The sequence below is a fragment of the Rattus norvegicus genome, chromosome 16 (assembly GCF_021556685.1).
Source record: "Rattus norvegicus strain SHRSP/BbbUtx chromosome 16, alternate assembly SHRSP_T2T, whole genome shotgun sequence".
Taxonomy (NCBI): Eukaryota; Metazoa; Chordata; class Mammalia; order Rodentia; family Muridae; genus Rattus; species Rattus norvegicus.
In genome coordinates this window covers 83,180,202-83,201,952 of record NC_141549.1, presented here as the reverse complement: position 1 = coordinate 83,201,952, position 21,751 = coordinate 83,180,202, and the positions used below count along the sequence as shown (strand labels likewise).

The 21,751-nt window shown below is 46.4% G+C and overlaps 2 protein-coding genes across 3 annotated transcripts in view; one reads left to right on the top strand and one right to left on the bottom strand.

The window, feature by feature from the left end:
- Positions 1–21,751, bottom strand: part of Erich1 (glutamate-rich 1) — a gene marked incomplete at its 5' end in the record, with an annotated part of 52,793,804 nt that overhangs the window by 462,411 nt on the left and 52,309,642 nt on the right.
- Dlgap2 (DLG associated protein 2) overlaps positions 1–21,751 on the top strand; it is a 710,212-nt gene that overhangs the window by 393,259 nt on the left and 295,202 nt on the right. For all 3 annotated transcript variants that reach the window (XM_087587398.1, XM_087587397.1, NM_053901.2), the window contains 1 exon segment: positions 14,103–14,135. In XM_087587398.1, the coding sequence (XP_087443524.1) occupies positions 14,103–14,135 (33 nt within the window).

Below are 21,751 nucleotides of genomic sequence, written 5' to 3'. Positions count from 1 at the left end.
AGAAATCAATCAATCAATCAATCAATCAATCAAGCTCAAGCTCAAGCTCAAGCTCAAGCGCTCTCTCTCTCTCTCTCTCTCTCTCTCTCTCTCTCTCTCTCTCTGTGTGTGTGTGTGTGTGTGTGTGTGTGTGTATGTGGTATGTGTCCCTTCCAAACATTGTGTGGTCATAACTTTGTACTTGGTACAGCGTGTGGCATACCTAATAAGTATCTGTTGAACGAATGGTGTATTACAGATCACATCACTCAGAACTCTACATTAAAGACTGAACATGACTGACTTGGAGCCAGCAGACCAATTTCCTGAGGAAGAAAGACAAAACAGTTATGACACAGGAGATTAAAACATTGTAGAAGGATGCTGGTAGAGCCGGTGTTTCCAAAGTTCCAATGTTTAAAACAAAACATTTAGGCAAAAGCTTTAACAGATGACTACTGGCTGTACACATAGAAAAGCAGGAATCCCAGCCCCGGCCTTGTGCTATTAAATTAGCTCAAAATGGAGCACAGTGTGAGGATGAATATTGTAAGTTGGCATGGGCTCACATTCTTGTGACCTTAGATTAAAGTATCTATAACATTAAAAGCATGAACAACAAAATGCCAATCAGCTGGAGTTGTCGGAGTGAGAAGCTTTTACGGCTGGGTTCACCATCAATAAAATGGCATAAAAAGACCTTGGATGGGGAACATTGCAAATCACATGTCTAAACGTCTCTTATCTAGAAATTGCAAAGAGTGTCTATAATGCCCCAATAATGTATTTTTATGTTTGTCATTAGAAGACAAACCAATCAAATAGCAAGCAAAGGACTTGCATAGACAAGATTTACAAACGCCTACTGCATTGAGACTAGGAAAATGTAAACCAACACTACCTACTTCCTCTTCACACCCATGGAAATGACAGCAATCGAAGAGACACAGTAAGTGTTGGCAGGATGGTGGAGAAGCTTCGAGGCTGGTGTGCCACTGTTGGTGATGGAAAGTGATATATTCACCTTCAAAAGCCATCTCATTTCTTTGAAACACTAAATATTAGGTTAGCCTATGATTTGCAATTCCATTGCTTGTGGTATACCCAAGAGCCAAGATGAAAGAAATGTATATCCACTCAAGAATGTGTGTGTGTGTGTGTGTGTGTGTGTGTGTGTGTGTGCACCCATGTGTGTGTGTGTGTGTGTGTGTTTGTAGACACATTATTCAAAAGGTGGAAACCCATCAAACAACTGAGGAATGGGAATAAATCCAAACAATAAAGAATTAACTGATGATTAAAAAGAAGGAAGCATAGATGTTTGCTGCAATGTGGGTGAGCCCAGAAAGCATTTCAGTAAGTGAGCAAAGCCAGGAAGAAGACACACATGTAGGGTTCCATTTATATGAAGTGCTCAGAGTAGGTAAACTATATAGAACTCATCTGTTTGAGGGGTCCCTGGAAAAACTGATCGTGACTGAAGAGTATGGATCAGAACTGGTTCAGGGGCTTGATTGGTGAAGGAACTCACTGCCACGTCTGAAGATCTGAGTTTGATACCTGGAATCCACATGGTGGAAAGAGAAGACCAACTCATGGGTGATGTCTCCCGATCAACTAAATGTAAAAAAAAAAAAAAAAATGTGAACAGTGTGGATTCCATTTTAGAATAGTAGAGTAGTGTTCACAAATCTATGTTTTAAAATGCGTCATTGAATATGGGTCTTAGGAGCCCATATTTTAAATGAGTGTATCTCATAGTAAATGAATAATACTTTTTAAAGATGAATGAATAATCATTTTCCAGGCAGAGCCGGGAAGAAGACATATTCTGTACCCAGTGTTACTGGCACAGACAGAGGTGGTGGCAGCCAGGTGTGATCTGAGCATGACGTAGTATCATTTGGTAGCCTGGGACCCTCTCCAGGGAGGAGGGCAGAGATGTCTCTGTCCTTGATGAGGAGTTAGGGCTTGACCTCAGGAAATGGATCTCTGGGTAGGAGCCCACGGAAATAGTGGTGAGACGTGTCACTTCCGCATTGAACCTTTGCCCAGGAGCTCATTCCTGCTGTTCTGTGCTGTCAGTAACTCACAGCATGAGTTAGCACAGCTGGCCTAAGCATCCTGACTGACTGGAGTCAGATTCCCGTAGGCGTGGTCTGTATACTTTTGAAATCACCTTAGGACATTTGATCTGACTAGGATATAGGCAATTTACCAAATAAAATCGTAAACCCCCAAGACTGCCCCCAACCAACCAACTGTGTTGTAGCCATTTTTCTGTCAAATTTGGAAATGGGAAAGTTATTTCCCCAGTGTATGTAGGAAACAAATTAGTGGTTTATCAGATCCTACAGCTCATTTTCCTGTCTTTGTCCTAGGCCAGGGATGCCCAAATCCCCCAAGTCCCCCAAGTCCCCCAAGTCCATGGGCTTCTGGCCTGCTGCATTATCCTCACCCCTGTGCCTTGGAGGCAGGACTGCAGAGCCCTTGATCTAGAGCTCCTTCACGCTCTCCTCTCAGAGTTGAAAAATGAAACAGGGTCTTGGGAGCCCATATTGGCTTCTCAGAACTGGAGACGTTTCCTAGTGTAGCTATGATTCTTGCTCTAGTTTAAAATATTTTGTAGAGTTAAAAGCTGTTTCAAAGATTTACTCCGGAAAAAAAAAAAACGTATCCAGCATAGATTAAAACATGTCTCAAAGATTCTATACTTTCTCAAGAGTGTTTAATTGCCTTTCTGTTTCATGATAGAAGCAGGCGAACCAACTTTCATTCCGAGTGAATGGAATGGGGAAAAAAATGGCTGTGATAGGTCAGAAAGTAGCCCAGGTGTGCCTTGAACTTTTAATCCTCCTGTCTCAGCTTCTCATGCAACAGGATGGTGTCTAGTGATAGAGTTCTGTTCAGGGCCATCCAGGGCAAACTTGTAAGATTCTGACCCAAAATAAAAATGTTTGCCGAAAGTAAAAACGGTGGTGGGAAGATACCTAAGTGGCAGAGCTCTGTCCTGCCTGTGTGAGACCCTAAACTCAGTGCTTAGTGCTGAAGAAAAGAAGTTAAATACAAAGAAAATGAGAAGAAAACAGGAACTACAGCTTCAAGGAAAGCTGAAGTGTGACGGCCACCGCCGACTCTCCCTGTGACTCCTCCACAGAGTCCTCCCCTGAAACAGCAGAGTAAGGGACTCAGAACTGACAGATAAATAACAGCTTGTGCACAGACCACTAAATCACGCGTGCTCTTGAGTCCTGAGAGTCTTGCTGTAATAAACGAGTGTACCTGCGACCAACAAAGAAAAAAACCTTAAAAATAAGTGATATTTTGCTGACACTTTCAGAACAAACTGGGGATGTGACAGGCGGTGACAGGGAATAGTTTTGATGTAGAGGTCCAAGCAAGGAGAGTTATGGCTTAGGGAACTGAAAGTGACCTTGGTACAGCCTGAGGCTCGATTTCACCTTGGGGTTGTCTGGTTTGGGGGAGCATCCCCCAATCCATTGCGTGTCACAAACCTGTTGCCAGCGTTTACAGGCACCACCCCTTTGTCTTGGGAGTAATGAGAAAATTGGGTCGAGTCTCCTGAGACCAGTGTTTATTTTATATGTTTGATAACCAGAGAAAAAAGAAATGTAGTTGAACACATGTTTTAAAAAGCCTTAAGCAGCAGTGACTGACTGTCCCTTATTATTTAGAAATATACTTATGGCCCATATATATTTTTGTCTGTATATGTCCTTCTCTGTATTTGTGACATCTACATACATTTAGAAATATATATATGTATATTTATATACATATGTGTTCATTTAATGTATTTATTTTATAGATTTATTTAATGTGTAACTTTATATGATACATCTATACAGAATATATTGCATATAAGTACATGTGTTTATATTATATACTATTTATACATATATTGTTTATTTATACATACATATAGTGATAAATATATATAACAATAAATTGTATGTGGCCATAAATATCTGTAACACAGTGCCTGTTTAGGGTCAGGTGACTAATATTTCTAGGTGTGGTCAAAGTTCAAATAAGGCTGGTCGTAATTTTCACATCAGATTAATGAGCGTGAGCCGTTTACAGCAGGAAGCTGTGAATCTGGAGAAGTCAAACTCTGATATTCCAGAGCGGCTGCAATGTTAGGGAACCCTACAGTGAGGTTGGCTTCCCTGGGCACTACTGCAGGCCTTACAGCATGGTCGGCCCTTGGGAGAAGCTGGCGGAGTAACACGGAAGGGAGACATTGCCTAGCTCACCATTTCTCAGCCCCTGGTCTCTGTCATGTAGTCAGGGTGACCAGTCTCTCACGTTCTGTCCACCTCACCCTTCTTCACTGGACAGCGGCTCCATGCCAAGCCTGTGTGTTCGATGTTCCTATACCCCAGCTCTACCGCATGCTAGAATCACATATTTCCTCCAAGAGGCATTGCAAGATCCCACATCCTCCCACACATCTAAAGGATCTGAGTGTCTATAGTGACCAGTAGGTCCATAGCTGTGAGAGAGGGTTTACAGGTCTTTCTTAACAGACCTCTGCATGGGGCCTTGAGTCTGGCCATGCATCAAGCAAGGGGCAGGCCCTCAAAACAAGGCTTTTCCTTGTCAGGAGGGCCACGGCCTGGTTTGTTCTGTGAGCTGGAGACAGAATGCAAAGAGAAAGGTCTACTACTGAGATGATTGTTGTTACGTCTGAGAAGAGAAAGGAAACATGGCTTCCTTGGTGGCTCTGGCTTCACTATACTTTGGTGCATGCTGTCAGCCTGACCATGGCAGGAGATTGGGAGTGATTGGGCTTTTGGTAGATTTTGAGTTATGGTATGAGAGGCTTCCTGGCTATTTGTTGGATACAGGGGTTGTCAGGGAGAAAACTTGGCCTCTCTCCTGATTTATCTTTGATTCTCTGTGTAGCTGATGCTGTTACCATGGAGGCTTCAGACACTTAGTTCCTAAAACACCAAGCCTTCCAAATATAGTGAAACCAAGCCCAGCTGCCTTCCCATGATCACGACTTAGAATGATTCAGGGCTGGACAAACCACTGGAGAGCAGTGGTTCTCGACCTGTTGGTCATGACCCCTCTGGGGATGGGATGAGCCTTTGATGGCAATCACATATCCTGCATATTGGATATTTATATTTTGATTCATAACAGTAACATAGTTACAGTTATGAAGTAGCAACAAAATAACTTTATGGTTGGGGGTCACCACAACCTGAGGCACTGTATTAAAGGGTGCCAGCCTTAGGGAGGCTGGGAACCACTGCCCTAAAGTTTTGGCTTGATCATTTGGAGGGTGAAATCCCAATGAGGGGAAATCCCACTGTCCTAATGGGTAACTCACACCCGCATAAATTTGATGGCTTGCCTTAGTGTGGAAAAGGCACCAGGGCCCTCACCAGCAGCTCTGACCTGGGCAGACAGAGCACTGAGAACTTGAAAGCATGACAGCTGAAGTAGGCCCTTGCGAGGCCGAGGGATGCCGGAGGAGAAGGGGGCAAGGAGGAGATTACCAGGTTGTCTGGTCCATTGTGGAGCCAAATGTCTAAATCATTCATTACTGGCTGGCTTCTCCAGCCCAAATCTGGGTTAGGAAGGTGAATTTTGGCCTCAGGGAATGGCACCCAGAGATGCGGCATGAAGTAAACAAGCCCAGCTAAGGAGTGGGTGAGCCACATGCAAGAACAGGATAGAGAGCATGGCCTCAGGAGAGTCTCCTCACATGAGGAGAGAGAGCATGGCCTCAGGAGAGGCTCCTCACATGAGGAGAGAGAGCATGGCCTCAGGAGAGGCTCCTCACATGAGGAGAGAGAGCATGGCCTCAGGAGAGGCTCCTCACATGAGGAGAGAGAGCATGGCCTCAGGAGAGGCTCCTCACATGAGGAGAGAGAGCATGGCCTCAGGAGAGGCTCCTCACATGAGGAGAGAGAGCATGGCCTCAGGAGAGGCTCCTCACATGAGGAGAGAGAGCATGGCCTCAGGAGAGGCTCCTCCTGTTGACTCTTGTCCTGGTTAGGGTGATTATTGCTGTGATAAAACTCCATGACCAAAGCAACTGGGGGAAAGAAGGGTTTATTTTAGCCTGCAACTCTAAGGTCACACTGCCATCATTAAGGGAAGTCAGGGCAGGAACTCAGACAGAGCAGGAACCTGGAGGCAGGAGCTGATGCGGAGGACATGGAGGAGTGCTGCTTATTGACTTGCTCCCTGGCTTGCTCAACCTGCTTTTCTATAGAACCCAGGACCCCCAGCCTAGGGATGGCACCACCCACACTGGACTGGGTCCTCCCTTATCAATCACTAATGAAGAAAATGCCTTACAGCTGGATCTTACAGCTGGGGGCGATTTCTCAATTGAGGTCCTCTCCTAGCAGATGACTCTAGTTTATTTTGAGTTGACAAAAAAGTAGCCAGAACAACTTGTGATACTAAGAGAAGGAAGTGAGACCAGAATGGAAGGATGGCGGGTGCTTCATCTCTTTGTTTTTGCGGTTGGGTCAATTGGAAAAGACAGCTGTGGGGAAAACCCACAAAACCCTTGTGGGGGTGGGAAGGATCTTACCACCTTTCCAGAGCCTTAGAGTTTATGACTATTCTCCAGAGTAGCCTGGCCCCTCAGAGATACCGCTGCCCTCCTCCTGAGGGCTGACGGTGAAGCAATTGTGTCAGCTGCTCAGAGTGGACAGAAGGGCTACGAGTGGACTTCCTGACTGAATAGGCTTTGATGGGCCCTTTGTGTCCCTGAATTATCGGGGAGGCCAGAATATGGCTTCAGTTTGATTGCTCTTGTGTACTTTTGATGTGTCCGTAAGGAGCTGGGGAGAGACTACAGAATGCTCCGCTGGGGGAAATATTTTGAAAATTGTCAAAAACTAGAAGTTTCCTTCAGGACTGTGTGGCTGGTGATAGGCAGGCTGCATAATCCTCTCCTTCAGTGAAGGGGGAAATAAGAGCTCTGGTCGCTCACACAGAGCATCGCTGGATGGATACGGCCCAGTGGTGAGCACCATCCTGTGCTGTGGTGTGAAATAAAGAAGCATTGATTTTCCTTGGGAAGCCGCTGGTCTTGCTGATCTTTAATCCCAGGTGCGCTCTGCGGGAGGGAGCACGTGTTTGGATTGGATAATAACTGGATGCTATTTTCCCCGGAGAGTCTAATAATTATTTAACATTCTTAAGTCAAGCTTACTCTGAGGAGGGCAAATATGTGCCCCCCAGAACCATTTCAGCCAAATGAGGCATTTCACAGTCAATTGGTAGGAAGCGGTAGCTAGCCTTTCTGTTCCTGCTTTGGGGTGCTGTTTGGAGAAAGGTGCCCAACCTCTCTGTCAGCCACCAGGACTTGTACAGTGGGTTTCCGTGGCTGTTTCTTTACTAAAGCCATTGATTGACTCTTGCGTTTGCCTTCATGGTGTTTCCTTTCACTTAAAAAGTCAAACTAGAATTCTGTTTGTATGCAGCCATTACAATGGAGGCACCTCTCTTCGCTGTGCTTACAGTAGGCAGCGGGGCTCCTCCCTGTCTGGAACTTCCTAAGATGACGTGTGTGTGTGTGTGTGTGTGTGTGTGTGTGTGTGTGTGTGTGTGTGTGTGTGTGTGTGTGTCCTAAACTGGGTTTTCCCACCTTTGGGTGCTCTTTCTGTCTCTGATGTATCCATAAAGATGACCTGTTAGTCACCAAGACTTGGGCTCTTGCTCTTCCTGGGGAAGGCCACGCCCCTCACACAGCTTTCTCCACCTGCCCCTGTGAGTGAATCTGCCGTGACCAGTACCACTGGAGGATCTGTGGGTCCTGAACGTGTGCTTCCTCTTTCAGAGTCTTTGCTCTTACTACATTGTGGTCGGTTGGTCTCTCCCGCCAGCATCTCCTCCAATGAGGCAAATGGCATCCTTGTAAATTAATGACCAGTGAACGCTATCCTTAAACTGCCAATGATCAGAGCTCACTAAGTGTGGACCCCAGATCCTCTCACCTATGTCTGGAATGACTCAATGAGTGAAACCTATGACATAGAGAAATATGTAAACTATAAAGTTGCTTTTAACATTAACTATGAGCTAACGTGTAGTAAAGGTCTCATTCAAGGGTCTCATTTGTTGTCTCGTTTTCCTTCCTGTGCAGTCCCACCATATGTTTACGTAATCTTACATAGAGGTAACTTCTGAGAACCTCCAATTTACCACTCCAGGCTATTCCTTACACATCTACTAAGTGTACATTAGTAGCAGGTTGCAAGCACGGTGTCACCAGTACGTGCCTCTCAGTATACCTGTCGCATACTGGGTTTTATCTATTACTTAATGGACATTTAAGCACATCCAGGAGCTGGGGATGTAACTCGGTCGGCAGGTTGCTTACCTGACATGCACAAGGCAAGAGTTCAATCCCCAAGACGGTATAAACTGGACGTGGTAGCATATGGCTGTAATCTCAGCACTTGGGAGGTAGAAGAAGGAAGGTTGGGAGTTCAAAGCAAGCCTCAACAATAGTATTTTGAAGTAAGATTCTGTCCCCAAAAGTAGGGCTAGGGAGATGGATTAGTGGATAAGGCTTGGTACCTTCTGTCAGGTTTGATGATCTAAGTTCAGTTTCTGGGACCCATATAGTAGGAAGAACACACTCCTGCAACCCATCCTCTGATCTCCACACATGCTCTAAGGTGTGTGCACACCTCCACACGTGCACACGTAAATAAAGACACACTCAAGTCCTAGACCCGATGCAGGCGTCCAAAGAGAGCAAGAAGAAAAGCATTCAAAACAAAACTGAAAACAAAGTCCCATTCTTTCCCCCATTCTCCTTAAGGTTTAATGTTGAAAATGAGCTGTAAGACCCTATCATAAAAAACCAATTATGATTCAAAGGACTGTTCCCATCGATGTAGACTTAGGTCCTAGCTTGTTAGGTCAAGTCACATGGTTGTCACGCAGTCACATGGGGGCATGACCGTATCCTGTTAGAGTGTTGTGTGTGACATAGGCATTTTGCCATGGGCTTCCATGACATGTGTTATGTGCTTGTGTCATAATGAGTTCTGGGGTTAGGTGTCACCTGGCCCTGTCATGTTTGTGCACTGTGACAGGGACAGTCAGTCTGGGACATGGCGTGGGTGGGACAAAGAATAACCTTAGTAGTATTTAGTATTGGGTATGCCCACATGTCTAGTCATCACAGCTCAGCTGGAGGGCCTGGGAGAGAGCAGAGAAAGAAGCTAATTAGTCATTGCCCAGTATCCAACATGTGGCCTAGTGCACTTACTTCCCACAGATTCCCTTCTCTAGCTTCTTCCTGCTTTGCCCCTCCACCCTGCCCCTTCTGGGGGTCACTCTGAGGGGCATCCTCTGTGGCATGCAGAACTGGAACATGAATTTGAATAAGCCTTGGGGATGAAGGGCTCCTGTCCATAAACTCCTGGAATTCTGGCTTTGAGACTTGCCCATGATTCATGCACAGAGGCTCTCCTGCAAAGAAGGCTTCTTTCCTCAAGGGGTTCGGGGTAGCATAGAGCTGCTTTATCTCTCCCATTGCTTAAGCTACCACCACCTCTGCTTTCAACCCCAGCTGCCTCTGCAGTTGGGAGAGAGCAGGTGCCCAGGGGTTCTCTCCAGGACAAAGCATGGAGAGGACATGCATGTTGCTTCCCATACAGAGTTGGAAGGGGCCTCTGATAAAATATGTGGGTGCATTTAAAGTTCCTTCCGGAGGTAGGTGCTTTCACAGTTCACAGAGGTAGTTCCTTCTCTCCCAGGAGATTAAAATAAAGTACTCACCATATGCCAGAGCGTGGTGAGCTTGGCTCTGGCTGTTCATGCTTCATAGCTCTGGGAATAACCAGACTCTCAAGGGCCTGCGTCTGGCGCAGGTGCGTGTAGAACTCACGTAAGATCACGAGCAGGTTTCTCAGTCTGTGCTAATTGACATAAATTTGTAGAGTTGTCTCCTTATTTAAATGAGTTCAGTAATGGAGATGAATTTTCAGTGTAACCAGATCAATTCTCATTATATCCAGCATATTTTAAGCAGGTGTTCCTTGGGAGGAAGGACCACGGGTCTAACCCTGTCACATTGGATCCCAAGGGGGCGCTGTTCATCATCATGGTTGCTTCTAGTAGTTAACCCTTTGGGCTTGAGGAAGTCAAAGGCGGAGGCTGGAGGGCCAGGGAAGGATGGGAGGCAAGAGCTGCTATACCCTCTCCCAGGAACTGAACCTGGGGCACAAGGTGTCACTTAGCAAGCAAAGGTCCAGTACTGGCCACCATGCACCATGCACTGTTCTGTGAGTCTCACTCGAGTTCCTCCTCACAGCTCAGCCCACCTGCACAGGCCCGGAGCTTGTGTGCAGAGTGTTGGAGGTCTCACGTGTCTAAGCTGGTGAAGTCCTTGGTGCCTTCTGAGCATTTCCCTGGAAGCTCTATGACCTTTTTCACCAGACTCTCAATAATCAGATGTAGTTAGCACCATGTCCTAGAACCATGTGGTTATCCCAAATGTTTCTGGTGGTCATGATGCTGCTGTCCAGAGAATCTGACCCTGAAGAGTAGACACTGGCCTGGACCCAGTATGCCTTCTCTACTGGGCTATTACAGTTCCTTCGTGTCAGCGTGTAATGCCTGCACTGGTAACCTCCAATATTGGAACAAGGGACTCTTGTAAACTTCAAGGGTGCGTTTGATGAATAGCACCATCAGACCTGGTCACTTGTCAGGCGTCGCCATAGCTGCAGGGGCCAGCTGTGGGCTTCCATGGAGAAACACTGGTAAAAATGTGTTCAGGGGTAACGGGCATAGTCACCTGTCCCTGTCATCTTCATGGAAACAATACTTTAAAGCATAGGTGTAGAGGCACTAATAATTCAGCTTTAAATAGCTCAACACTTCACTTTGTTCTGACACCAGCTGAGCTGGTACCTCTGTTCTGGAGGCTTCTGGCTGATCTTTGACTCGTAGGTTTGAATTCACTCTAAGGACTCTTATTGTGCTGTCACAATGTGCCAGCTGGGATTAGATGAATTCTCTGGGGAAAGATCCTAACCATGGGTCAGTGTTGGTGTGGATTCTGGGAATTGTAGTCCATAATGTAAAGCCAGGCCTGGGGTTTAGTACACATACCAGGAGAGCAGGGGTATTGACTTCAGGCCCACAGAGCAGGGAATGGGTTGGTTATTGTTGAAGGTTAGTTAGATCAGACGCTGCTCTCTAGCGCCTAAGGCTATAGTTACCTTAGGCTGTAGTTACCCAGGCTGGGTACCCTATGGGGGACACTGCTGCTTCGTCCTTGTTCCTCAGAGGCCTGGGTCCCAGCCTGACTGTTAACTGTGTGCACTCAGCATTGTTTTCCTAGGAACCATGTAAAGTTCTTGTGGTGCTCAAGTTGGGGGGCTTCTTTTCTGTGGGATCTTAAAAAAAACCACTGGGAGCATTGGCTCTGTGTATGTGCATGTGTGTGCATGTATGTGTGTGTGTGTGTGTATGTGTGTATACATGAGTGTATGTATATGTTTGCATGTATATGTATATGTGTGTATGTATTTGTGTGTGTGCATGTATCTATGTGTCTGTGTATGTGTGTGTATTCCTGCCTCTGTGTGTATATGTACATGTGTGTGCATGTATGTGTGTATGTGTGTATATATGTGTGTATGTATATGTTTGCATGTATATGTATATGTGTGTATGTATTTGTGTGTGTGCATGTATGTGTGTGTCTGTGTGTGTGTTTGTATCCCTGCCTCTGTGTGTATATGTACATGTGTGTGCACGCATATATATATGTGTGTGTGTGTGTGTGTGTATATATATATATATGTGTGTATATATATATATATATATATATATATATATATATATATATATATATATGGGTGCTGAGGCTGAGTGTTCCTGCCAGAAACAGGTTATGGCTCTGCCTCATGGCTTCTTATGTGGGAGTTTTTGTTGTGATGTCAGGACAAGGGAGACACTGCTCTTACTAATGGCACTGAGTATGTGTATAGACTGCCTGGGTGAGTTTCCGGTGGGGCTTGTGGAACCCCAATCAGTTCTCCTTCTGAAACTCCTACCCCAAAACATGTGCGCAGTAAGACATTTGCACACCGACCCTCTGCTTCTCTGACTCCCACGGGGTCCCATGTGCACATGATGGGCATTTGGCATCCTACTGTGTGTCTGCCTATGTTGTGTTTTATAACAAAGAAAAGGAAACCAGGGATAGTTTGGTGGGGGCACGGTATGGTGTCAGGGAAGGGGGTGCCTCTGAGGGCCCCATGCTGAGACATCTCTTCCCCCTGAGGTCCCGGCCACATGGAGTTATAGCATAGAGAAGAGATTATTTAGGGCATGGAGAGGGGAGACAGGGTAGTGGAGACAGAAAAAGGCAGGGAAAGAGAGGCGAGAGAGAGAGAGAGAGAGAGAGAGAGAGAGAGAGAGACAGACAGACAGACAGAGAGAGGGACAGAGACAGAGACAGAGAGACACACACAGAGAGACTGAGACACAGAGAAAAGGAGGGAAGGAGGGAGGGAGGAAGGGACAGAGAGAGTAGAGGAATAGAGGCCAGCCATGAATATGTGGGGGTGGGGTGGGGAGAGAGGGGACAGAGGGGGAAGAGGTGAAGAGAGCAAGAGAGCAAGAGCGAGAGAGAGAGAGAGAGAGACAGAGACAGAGACAGAGAGACAGAGACAGAAAGAGACACAGAGAGAGAGACAGAGACAGAGAGACACAGAGAGAGACAGAGACAGAGAGAGAGGGACAGAGACAGAGACAGAGAGACACACAGAGAGAGACAAAGACAGAGAGAGAGGGAGGGAGGGAGGGACAGAGAGAGTAGAGGAATAGAGGCCAGCCATGAATATGTGGGGGCGAGGGTGGGAAGAGAGGGGACAGAGGGGGAAGAGGGGAAGAGAGCAAGAGAGCAAGACCAAGAGAGAGAGAGAGAGGAGAGGCAAGCAGCCCCTTTTATAGTGAGTCAGGCATACCTGGCAGTTGCCAGGTAACTGTGGGGCGGAGCCTAGAACAAATGCCAACAGCCTGCATACACAGATCACTATGCCGTTGTCCTTCTAAGTATGCATCTGGATACATGCTGGGTCACTAGATCTATACACCATAAAGTGTGTGGGTGAGCATGCAGTCATCACCAAACCTGTGTAACTCAATATTGTCTAGGTAGAGACAGAAGTCACCATGCCTTTGGTATCTTCTTGTGTGTGTCTGAGTGCACACAAGGTTACCATGCCAGTGTATGTCAGTGTCTGTGACTGAGTAGTACAGGAGTTACCCTGTCTGTGCATTCCAAACTCTGTCTGCCGCTTCAGAAGTCACCATGTCTTCTTACCCTATGCATGCCTCGGACAACAGAATACCATTGTGCTATATACTCTATAGTATATACCTTACAGTCAGCCAGGGTCAAAGGTTTGGAAGCCAGGGTTTGGAAGCTCCCCCTGTTCCCCAGGAAGGCCTTTGGATTTCCTGTGTACTAGAGTTTGGGGAATAGATAGTGTATCTATTTCTGGTTAACTCTGGATCGTAAGCACTAATGAGTCTTCCTCCATGTGTATCTATACTGTAGGCGCTGTGACTCCCCACTGGGCATATCCTGCAGACACCGTGCCCTCTGCCTCTCCATTCATTCTATAGAGCCAGCTATGGAGCCCTGGGCTGGTTTGTGCAGAAATCAATCAGTCTTGGTGAATTTGGGTGTCTTTATTGAGACGTGATATTACTTTCTGCATCTGAAGGTCATGACGACTGTAAATTCTAACAGGGCCGTGGTCTAACATGTAGCTATTGAAAATGGCTAGCCCCACCCTCCCGATGTCATCTGAGTAGCTTGAAAGCGTTGAGCCCTGTGCAGTTATGAGAATGGATTTGGTGTGCACTTATGCATATGACAGAGAGGTTGTTATCTTAATAAAGTATAACGTTCAGGGCATTTTTGAAAATCCAGGTTTTAGATAAAACTTGCTGAACTGCTGGGTCAAGGTAGCTCTGTGCTGGCCCAGGGGGCTCTGGGCTGTGGAGCTCCAGCTGTGTGAGGCTGCTTATATTCATGAGCAGTGTGCCGCCATGCCCATGGCTAACTGCTCTCTCTCTTCTCTCCACAGAGTCTCAGTGCACCCTTTGTGGAGAGCCAGAAGGTGAGTACTGCATATCTACTCTGGTGGGCAGGGCACCATGGTGCCTCATGCGTTAGATTGGCAGAGACAAGCTGCTGCCACAGATGAGTTGATTGGACAGTTTTGAAGTTGAAAGTATATTCTTTGTGGTGGTTGATGAGCAATGTGGATGAGACAAAACAGAAGGCGTGAGTGCCAGGCAAGAATTTCTTCTGATACGAAATCAACATGGTTGACCAGTTGGCCGTATTTCTCTTTTTTTTATTTTGTATTGTGCTCAGAAAGTTTCAGCTAGTTTTCTCCAGATAATAGATGCCAATATGCATTTGCTAGCTTTAGAAATATTACCCAAACCTCCCGATGAAGCTCACATCAAATGAGGCTTTGTGAAATTACTCCTAATTGCCAATGACTGAACCTGAGAGGAGGTGCCAGTGAGCGCAAGCTGCCGTGCGGACGGACGTGTCAGCCAGGTCCTGTGGTTGAGACATTCCACAGTGGAGCAGCTCCTGGGATGGTGCCCAGTCAAAATGACATTTCCAAACAGTGAGAGCAGATTTACATGGTGCTTGTCAGTGGTAAAACGAAGAAGAAAGGATTTCCTATGGGAGCCGTTCAGGGGACTTGAGAAGCTGGGTTTTGATGTTGTGTGTTTTAAAGAGATACACCAACTGCAAAACTAGCCACCCTTGGGACTTCAGGGAGACATAGTAGCTCCGGAGTGGCCTTGGGGGTCATGCTCCAGCCCCTATCTCCTCTCCTAACACTGGCTCTGGAACCTGGGTGTCAAGAGACTTGAATGCCTTGTAGACAGACCAGCTGAACAGACTCCCCTGCAAAACAGCCCAAGTGCCAAGCTAATCAGAAAATTATGACCAGTAGGCAATTTCTTCAGTCTGGTGGCAAAGGAGTATTTTGACAAAGTTTTCCAAATTCTTTTTGTGGCATTAAGCGTGTGAGTGCATAACACAAATTCAGTGGTGATAAGGTCTGGTATTTTACATAAATCTCTGTCCCCGGTCTTTTCGGGATAATGAGAAAAGTGTAACCTTCAAAGGAATGATCCTCTGTCCTAAGGCTACTGTGAGGCTCTCCTTCTTTTGGTCCTTGGAGGCACTGGGAGCTCTATCATTTCTTATCATTACAGCTTTTCTGTGTTATCCCCAGCCTGGGAGTAATCACTGTGTTCTGCTTCAAGTCCAAAGTTCCCTTCCCCCGCTCCTGTTAAAGATTCCAGCATGCTAGAGGTACTAGACAGGACAGGAAGTAAACCTCCAAGGTCGAAGCTTGAGCAAATTCCAATGAGTTTCATTTGACATTTTTTTATAACACAAGTCTGTTGTCAGCTGAGGATAGTGTTTGGTGTGTGATGTGCGGTCATCCCCAGGGGTGCCTTCTGATTCAAGGAAAACAGGTTTTGGACGTTGGGCATGTCCCGGCTGATGGCTAGATCATTACAGACAGTGTGGGAGCCAAGAGGGGTGTGGATCCCTTTTTAGAATTTCCAGGGCAGTGACACTATGCCTAGGAAGGACCCAGGTCTCTTCACTGTGAGAGTCAGTGTCCGGACCCCGCATTGTTGGATGGTTAGGTCCTCGTCTCTCTCCTAGACACTTGGGGGATACTACCTCGTGCCTGTCCTTGTTTAACATCCACATCACACATTTTGTCAGCACACGATACAGTGTGTATTGCTCTAGGATGTATCAGCTTATAAACATTTAAGAGGAGCCAGGCTGGACCTTATGGAAGATTAACCCCAGCTGTCCAAGAGGTGGAAACTAGGGGGTCGGGAGGAACGTCCTGATAAGGTGGAGGTCCCGGTCCTGTTTTCATGGAAACTGTTCTTCCCTTCCAGGCCAGACTTCTCTGAGGCCCTCCTTTGTGCAAGTGGAACTGTTCTGAACAGGGGAAAGGGTGAGGGGCTGCCTGGGCTCAGCTGTGCTTTGTTACTCAGAGGCACCGGCATATAAATATTCATAGGTTTTTAAATCATTTAAGTAATTAGTCTAAGTGAGAGCTGGCTGGGTGCAGTGAGTGGAATCTAGAATCAGCCTTTTCTGTTTAGTAATTTCTTCAACGGTGTCCCTGCGTTAACTTATAAATGCCACCACACAGAAGGGATCAGAGCCAGAGGACTCTGCAGTAGGAGGCTCAAAGCTAAGCGTGCCTCTCAGAAAGGGTCTGAGTTGAAACGCGGCTGAGGTAACTTTCCCCCTCTGGTTAGAAAGCTGTTAACAGCCTTTCCTGGCTAACCAGTGAAGTGGGAAACACCTATTTGCATTTTAATGGCTGGTTCTTTTGGAGAGAGCTGTTTCTTCATAGAAACGGAATAATTAGCATCATCTCAGAAGATAGTATCTGTCAAACAAAGGAGACCAGGAGCAGAGTTGACTGAGGGGTCTCTTATCCTACAGCTGCAAGTCCCTGTGATGACTAGGCCACCATTTTTTTGTTTTGTTTTGTTTTTCTTTTCAGAGAACCCAACATTTTAATCATATGTAAAATGTAGATCAGGGCTTCAATATGCAAATTGCCCGCATGGCCTATATTATGAAGTTCTGAATTGTGGAGGCTATGTATGTAATGAGGTATTAAATATATATCCTCTCCCTAGCAAGAACAGAGAGGTGGCTTGGGAGTGAGGGGTGAACCTGAGTGCAGGGCAGCTTGATTGTCCCTGGGTCTGCCACCATCAGGAGGGTGTCACTATGGTGTGTTCCTGTAGAGAGACCTCCCCTAGAGGGGCAAGCACACCGGGAACAACCTCACTTGCTAACAGAACAGACCTGAGCAAATGCCTCCATGAGACCCAGCTGTAAGGCATTTTCTCAATTAGGGATCAAGGAGGGAGGGCCCATTGTGGGTGGTGCCATCCCTGGGTTCTATAAGAGAGCAAGCTGAGCAAGCCAGGGGAAGCAAGCCAGTAAGTAACATCCCTCCATGACCTCTGCATCAGCTTCTGCTTCCTGCCCTGCTTGAATTCCAGTCCTGACTTCCTTTGGTGATGAACAGCAATGTGGAAGTGTAAGCTGAATAAACCCTTCCCTTCCCAACTTGCTTCTCGGTTATGGTACATGCTGTTTTTTGTACAAGTTTGTACTGAAGGAGGTCGGGACTTAGGAAACCTATGCTGATGCCTAAAGCCCCTTTTTCCCAAGGAAAACACAGACAGACAGACAGACAGACAGACAGACAGACAGACAGACAGACAGACAGACAGCGTGCTGAGGCTAAGGAGTGAATGGATGAAAGGCCCAGGGTGGAGTACGTCTGATCCCTGAGCAGGAATAGAAACCCTGACTAAAACAGGACCTAACCTTCAGACTGTCTCCATTGCCTTCCCCCCACCCCCACCCCCACCGTTAGCTCACCACCATGAGGTATCACGACCTACATCCATGTGATATAATCTGTCAATCTAATTCGAAGATTAAGAGCACATCTCTGATTTCAAATCTTATTGGTGGATCGTGATGCCTTTCTAGTCTTAACAAGAGCACAGTCGGAAACATGGGCACTGGACGGGACGGCACATGAATTTGTCTGTTTAGTTTATGGTTTGACATAAGAGAAGGAATGATGACGAGGGGACAGGGTGTGCCAGAGATTCCACAGGTTCTCATCATGTAAACAAAAAATGCAAAACCAGACAATTACAAAGTAAATTTACACGCAGGAATGTTCTAAAAGGTAGCAGGCAGTTCAGCACAAAACATCCTTTAGGGCATAATTTAAGGATGGAGCAGATGTGGTGGTCCGGTAAGTCTCCATTTTGGGAATGTTCTTTGTAGACAGTCTAGGCCAAAGGTGAAATTTAAGTTTTAAAATAATCTATAAAATCTTAACGGTGAAGAATCTTTTTTATATCTTCATCGTCACCTCGACTCTTTTATTTCTGCTTCTCTCCCCTTGTAAAGCATGACTAAGAGGCAGCGTATGTAGGAGCATTGTGATCTTGATTTTTCTTTAGTACAAGAAATTCAAAATTTTCCCCACAAGTGACTCTGAACAATAGAAAATCCCCCCACTGCTCTTCACCTCAGTAAACGGGTGTCACCCTGGGGTTCCAAGACTTCTAAACAATGGAGATAATGAGTCAGGTGCTCTCAGAAAAATGGACAGAGAGGCATTTCTGTCCCACCCACAGTCCGTTTTACCTCCCTGGAGAGAGGAGGCTATGATTCTGTGCACATGCTCTCTTTAAGGGTGTAGCGTTTAATTCTGAGCTTCGGATAACAGTGGCCTTTCCTGACTGCCGTTCTTGGAGAGCGAATAGAACATAACCAGCTTTTATAAAGTTCTCGACATGAGCCGGGCACTCCAAAAGAATTAGTGTTGCCTAGGAACTGAGGCCTCTGCCAGCCAGCCTGTCTTCCAGGAACGTGGGATAGTCACTTAGTGCAAACCTGAAAGACCTTGCAGAGGATGGGGGCGGGGGGTGCATGCTGTTTTTTATAGAAGTTTGTACTGAAGGAGGTTGGGACTTAGGAAACCTAGGCTGATGCCTAAGGTCCCTTTTTCCCAAGCAAAACACACACACACACACACACACACACACACACACACACACACACACACAGAGAGAGAGAGAGAGAGAGAGAGAGAGAGAGAGAGAGAGAGAGAGAGCAAGCGCTGAGACTAAGGACGGATGAAAGGCCCAGGGTGGAGTACGTCACCCTGAGCAGGTGAGCAGGTGTAATGCACGTCCTGTGCCTTGTAACGCTGGGTGGTAAAGACAAGGCCAATGAGCGTCCTCTGTGTAAACCTAGACAGTCAAAAGTCCCCCCGTAATAAGAAAAGAAGTCTGAGAACACTGGCCAAGGATAGATTGGTAGCGTGCGTTCCATACCCGAGGTTGTAACTTTCCTGTTAGTAGAGCATGCTATTCCCTGTGAACGGACATCTTTGGCATGGGCCGAAGTCTGGATTCCCCACCACTTCCCATATGGTGGGAAGAGAAATGGGTTGAAATGTATGTGAAAGGTGTTTAGATTGTCAGGATCCAGTGCTCTGGATCAAAACCACAGCCCCTCCTCCACAAGCACGCCCCCCTCCCCCAGTAAGCAGAGGAGAGCATGGGGTCATGCCTCAAGAGGTCAAAGAGGCCACAGTGGACGGCTAACTGACCTGAAGCAGACTTGCATGGGTACCGAGTCTGTTTGAAATGATTAAGTGGGTTTTCAAAAATAAAATGAACCCCGACGTAAGAAAACAGTTTGTATACAACGGTTGCAAAACAAAATAAGGAACAAGGAGCCGAACGGCTTAGTTTAGTGACTGTGGGAGCTGTAGGGTGGAGCCGATGGAGCTAAAGAGAGAATCCGTAAACTGGAAAACTGGTGTCAGCCGGCTGCCTAGAGCTCCGCATAGAAAGGATAAAGAGTGATCTAAGGATGCAGGGCTGCAGAGGCCCTGAAATGTAGCTGGATCCTGTGAGAGGCTGGGAATGGAGGGAAACTGGGAGAATTGGTCAGAGTAGCTAGGGCTGAGAATTTTTCTCCCCAGAAATATAGACGTACGTTGCTATTTGTTCCTGAAGCTGAAACTAAATAACAATGACCTCACAGTGCAGGTGACTCAAGCCAAGAGAATACTCAGATGCCAGTCCTTGTGGCTTTTTGCCTTCAAGTTGATACCAGACAGAGTGAATATTGTAACCTCCAGAGAGGGACTGGGGTGGGGGTGGGGAATGGCACAATTCCCACTGGAAACAATGAAAGGGGGAGGATAGGAGCAGAAAAACAGCAACAGTAAGTGCTTAGCCAGAGTTACTTGGGCCGGGGTTGGGGATTTAGCTCCATGGTAGAGTGCTTGCCTAGCAAGCGCAAGGCCCTGGGTTCGATCCTCAGCTCCGGAAAAACAAACAAACAAAAAAAACCCCACAAACAAACAAACAGAGTTACTTGGGCCATTTGAAGCTTTATTTGTTGATTGAAGGATACAGCTTGGAAGAACAGAACCAATTTTACACGTCATAATTCACTCAGCATACATGACAGGGAAAAGCAGTTGCAGTGAGGAAGAGGCAAGCCAAACATTCCGAGAGGAGATGGCCACCTCATAAAGACCCGGGGCCTTTTAGAAGGAAGCCAGTCACCAGAAGGAAGACAAGAGAAGCTCACACATGCTCTGTGGCCAGTGGCCCAGGTGGACCCTGTCACCTATTCACTGTCTGACAAGCACCTGCCTGGCCCCTTGGTCTCACTTTCATGAACTAACAGCCCATATGACATTTAGCAGGTACTCATCTAAATGTTTGCTCATGGCTTTTTTTTTGGGAACTCTAATATGGATGCCGTGGCAGAGTCCCACCGGTTCTTTAGGTAAGGTGGAGCATAGACTCTCTTGATTCACTCTGGTAAAGCCCCTTCTAGCTCAGGAAGACGTCTCTAAGGCTGACTGTAAGTCACTCTGTCTGAAATGTCAGTCAGATGAAATAAATCATGCAGTTTTATCCGGGTTCCTTATTTCTGACAGGGTAACTTCCATGTCCAAAGTTGCCACCATTCAGACTGGCTTCCTACATAGTTATTTGGCAACATTGTCCATTCTCAGGTTATCAGATGCTAAACTATAGTTCCCAGGTGCAGTATGCCAAGGCTTTTATGATTAAAGATAGAAGAGCTGAGGAAGGAGTCTGTGTGTGAGAGAGCATGTGTATGTTCATGCATGAGTGTGTGAGCATGTCTATGTGTGTGTATATGAGTCCATATGTGTGCGCATATGTGTGTATGTGTGTGTTTGCATATGCGTATGTGTGTGTGCTTGTGTGTATGAGTGTGTGTAAGCATGTGTATGTGTGTGCATGAGTGTGTATGTGAGTGTGTGAGCATGTGTATATGTGTGCATGAGTATGTGTATGTGTGTGCATGTGTGTACATGACTGTGAGTGCGAGCATGTGTATGTGCATGCATGTATCTGAATGTATGTGAGTGTATGTTTGTACGTGTGTGTATGTGTGTCTATGTGGGTGCATGTGTGTGCATATGTATGTATGTATGTATATGTGTTAGCATATGTGTATAGGTGTATGCATGTGTGTATGTATGTGTGTGCTGGTGTGTGAGTGTTTATAAAGAGCTATAAGGATGCATAGAACCCCTTGCATACACTACCTCAGTAGAGGTTAGTGTTTGCACATGCAGTGGAGGACACACCCTTATGTTGAAAGCACAAGGGTCTAGGGAAGGACTTCTGGGTCAGCATAGTTTCATGCCCTGGGTAGGTTTCCTGTGTGCTCTCCATCATGGATGTGCTCTACTGCATGGATCTGCCCCACACCTCTGGAGGGGCACGGACTGCACATTGCTCCCAGCTTTCTTCTAAAAGCACCTATGGGAGCATAGTGTGTGCTGCGTGTTGAGCTCAGCACAGCGTTTTCAGTGTCTTTTTAAGAAAAAACTGTATACTCCACATACAAGGCCAGGCCCAGTCCTTTCAACTCATAGCTGAGAAAATGGGTATAGCTAGGATACCTGCTCCTCCTATCAACCAAGGCAATTCTGCAAGCGTTATATTTAGAATTGGTCGAGCCACAGATTAAATGTGATGAGATGAAGCAAAAACTCAGATGAGTTGCACGCACCATCTGGCGTCTGAGACTGGGACAATGATGCGTTTATGCTGAATGGTA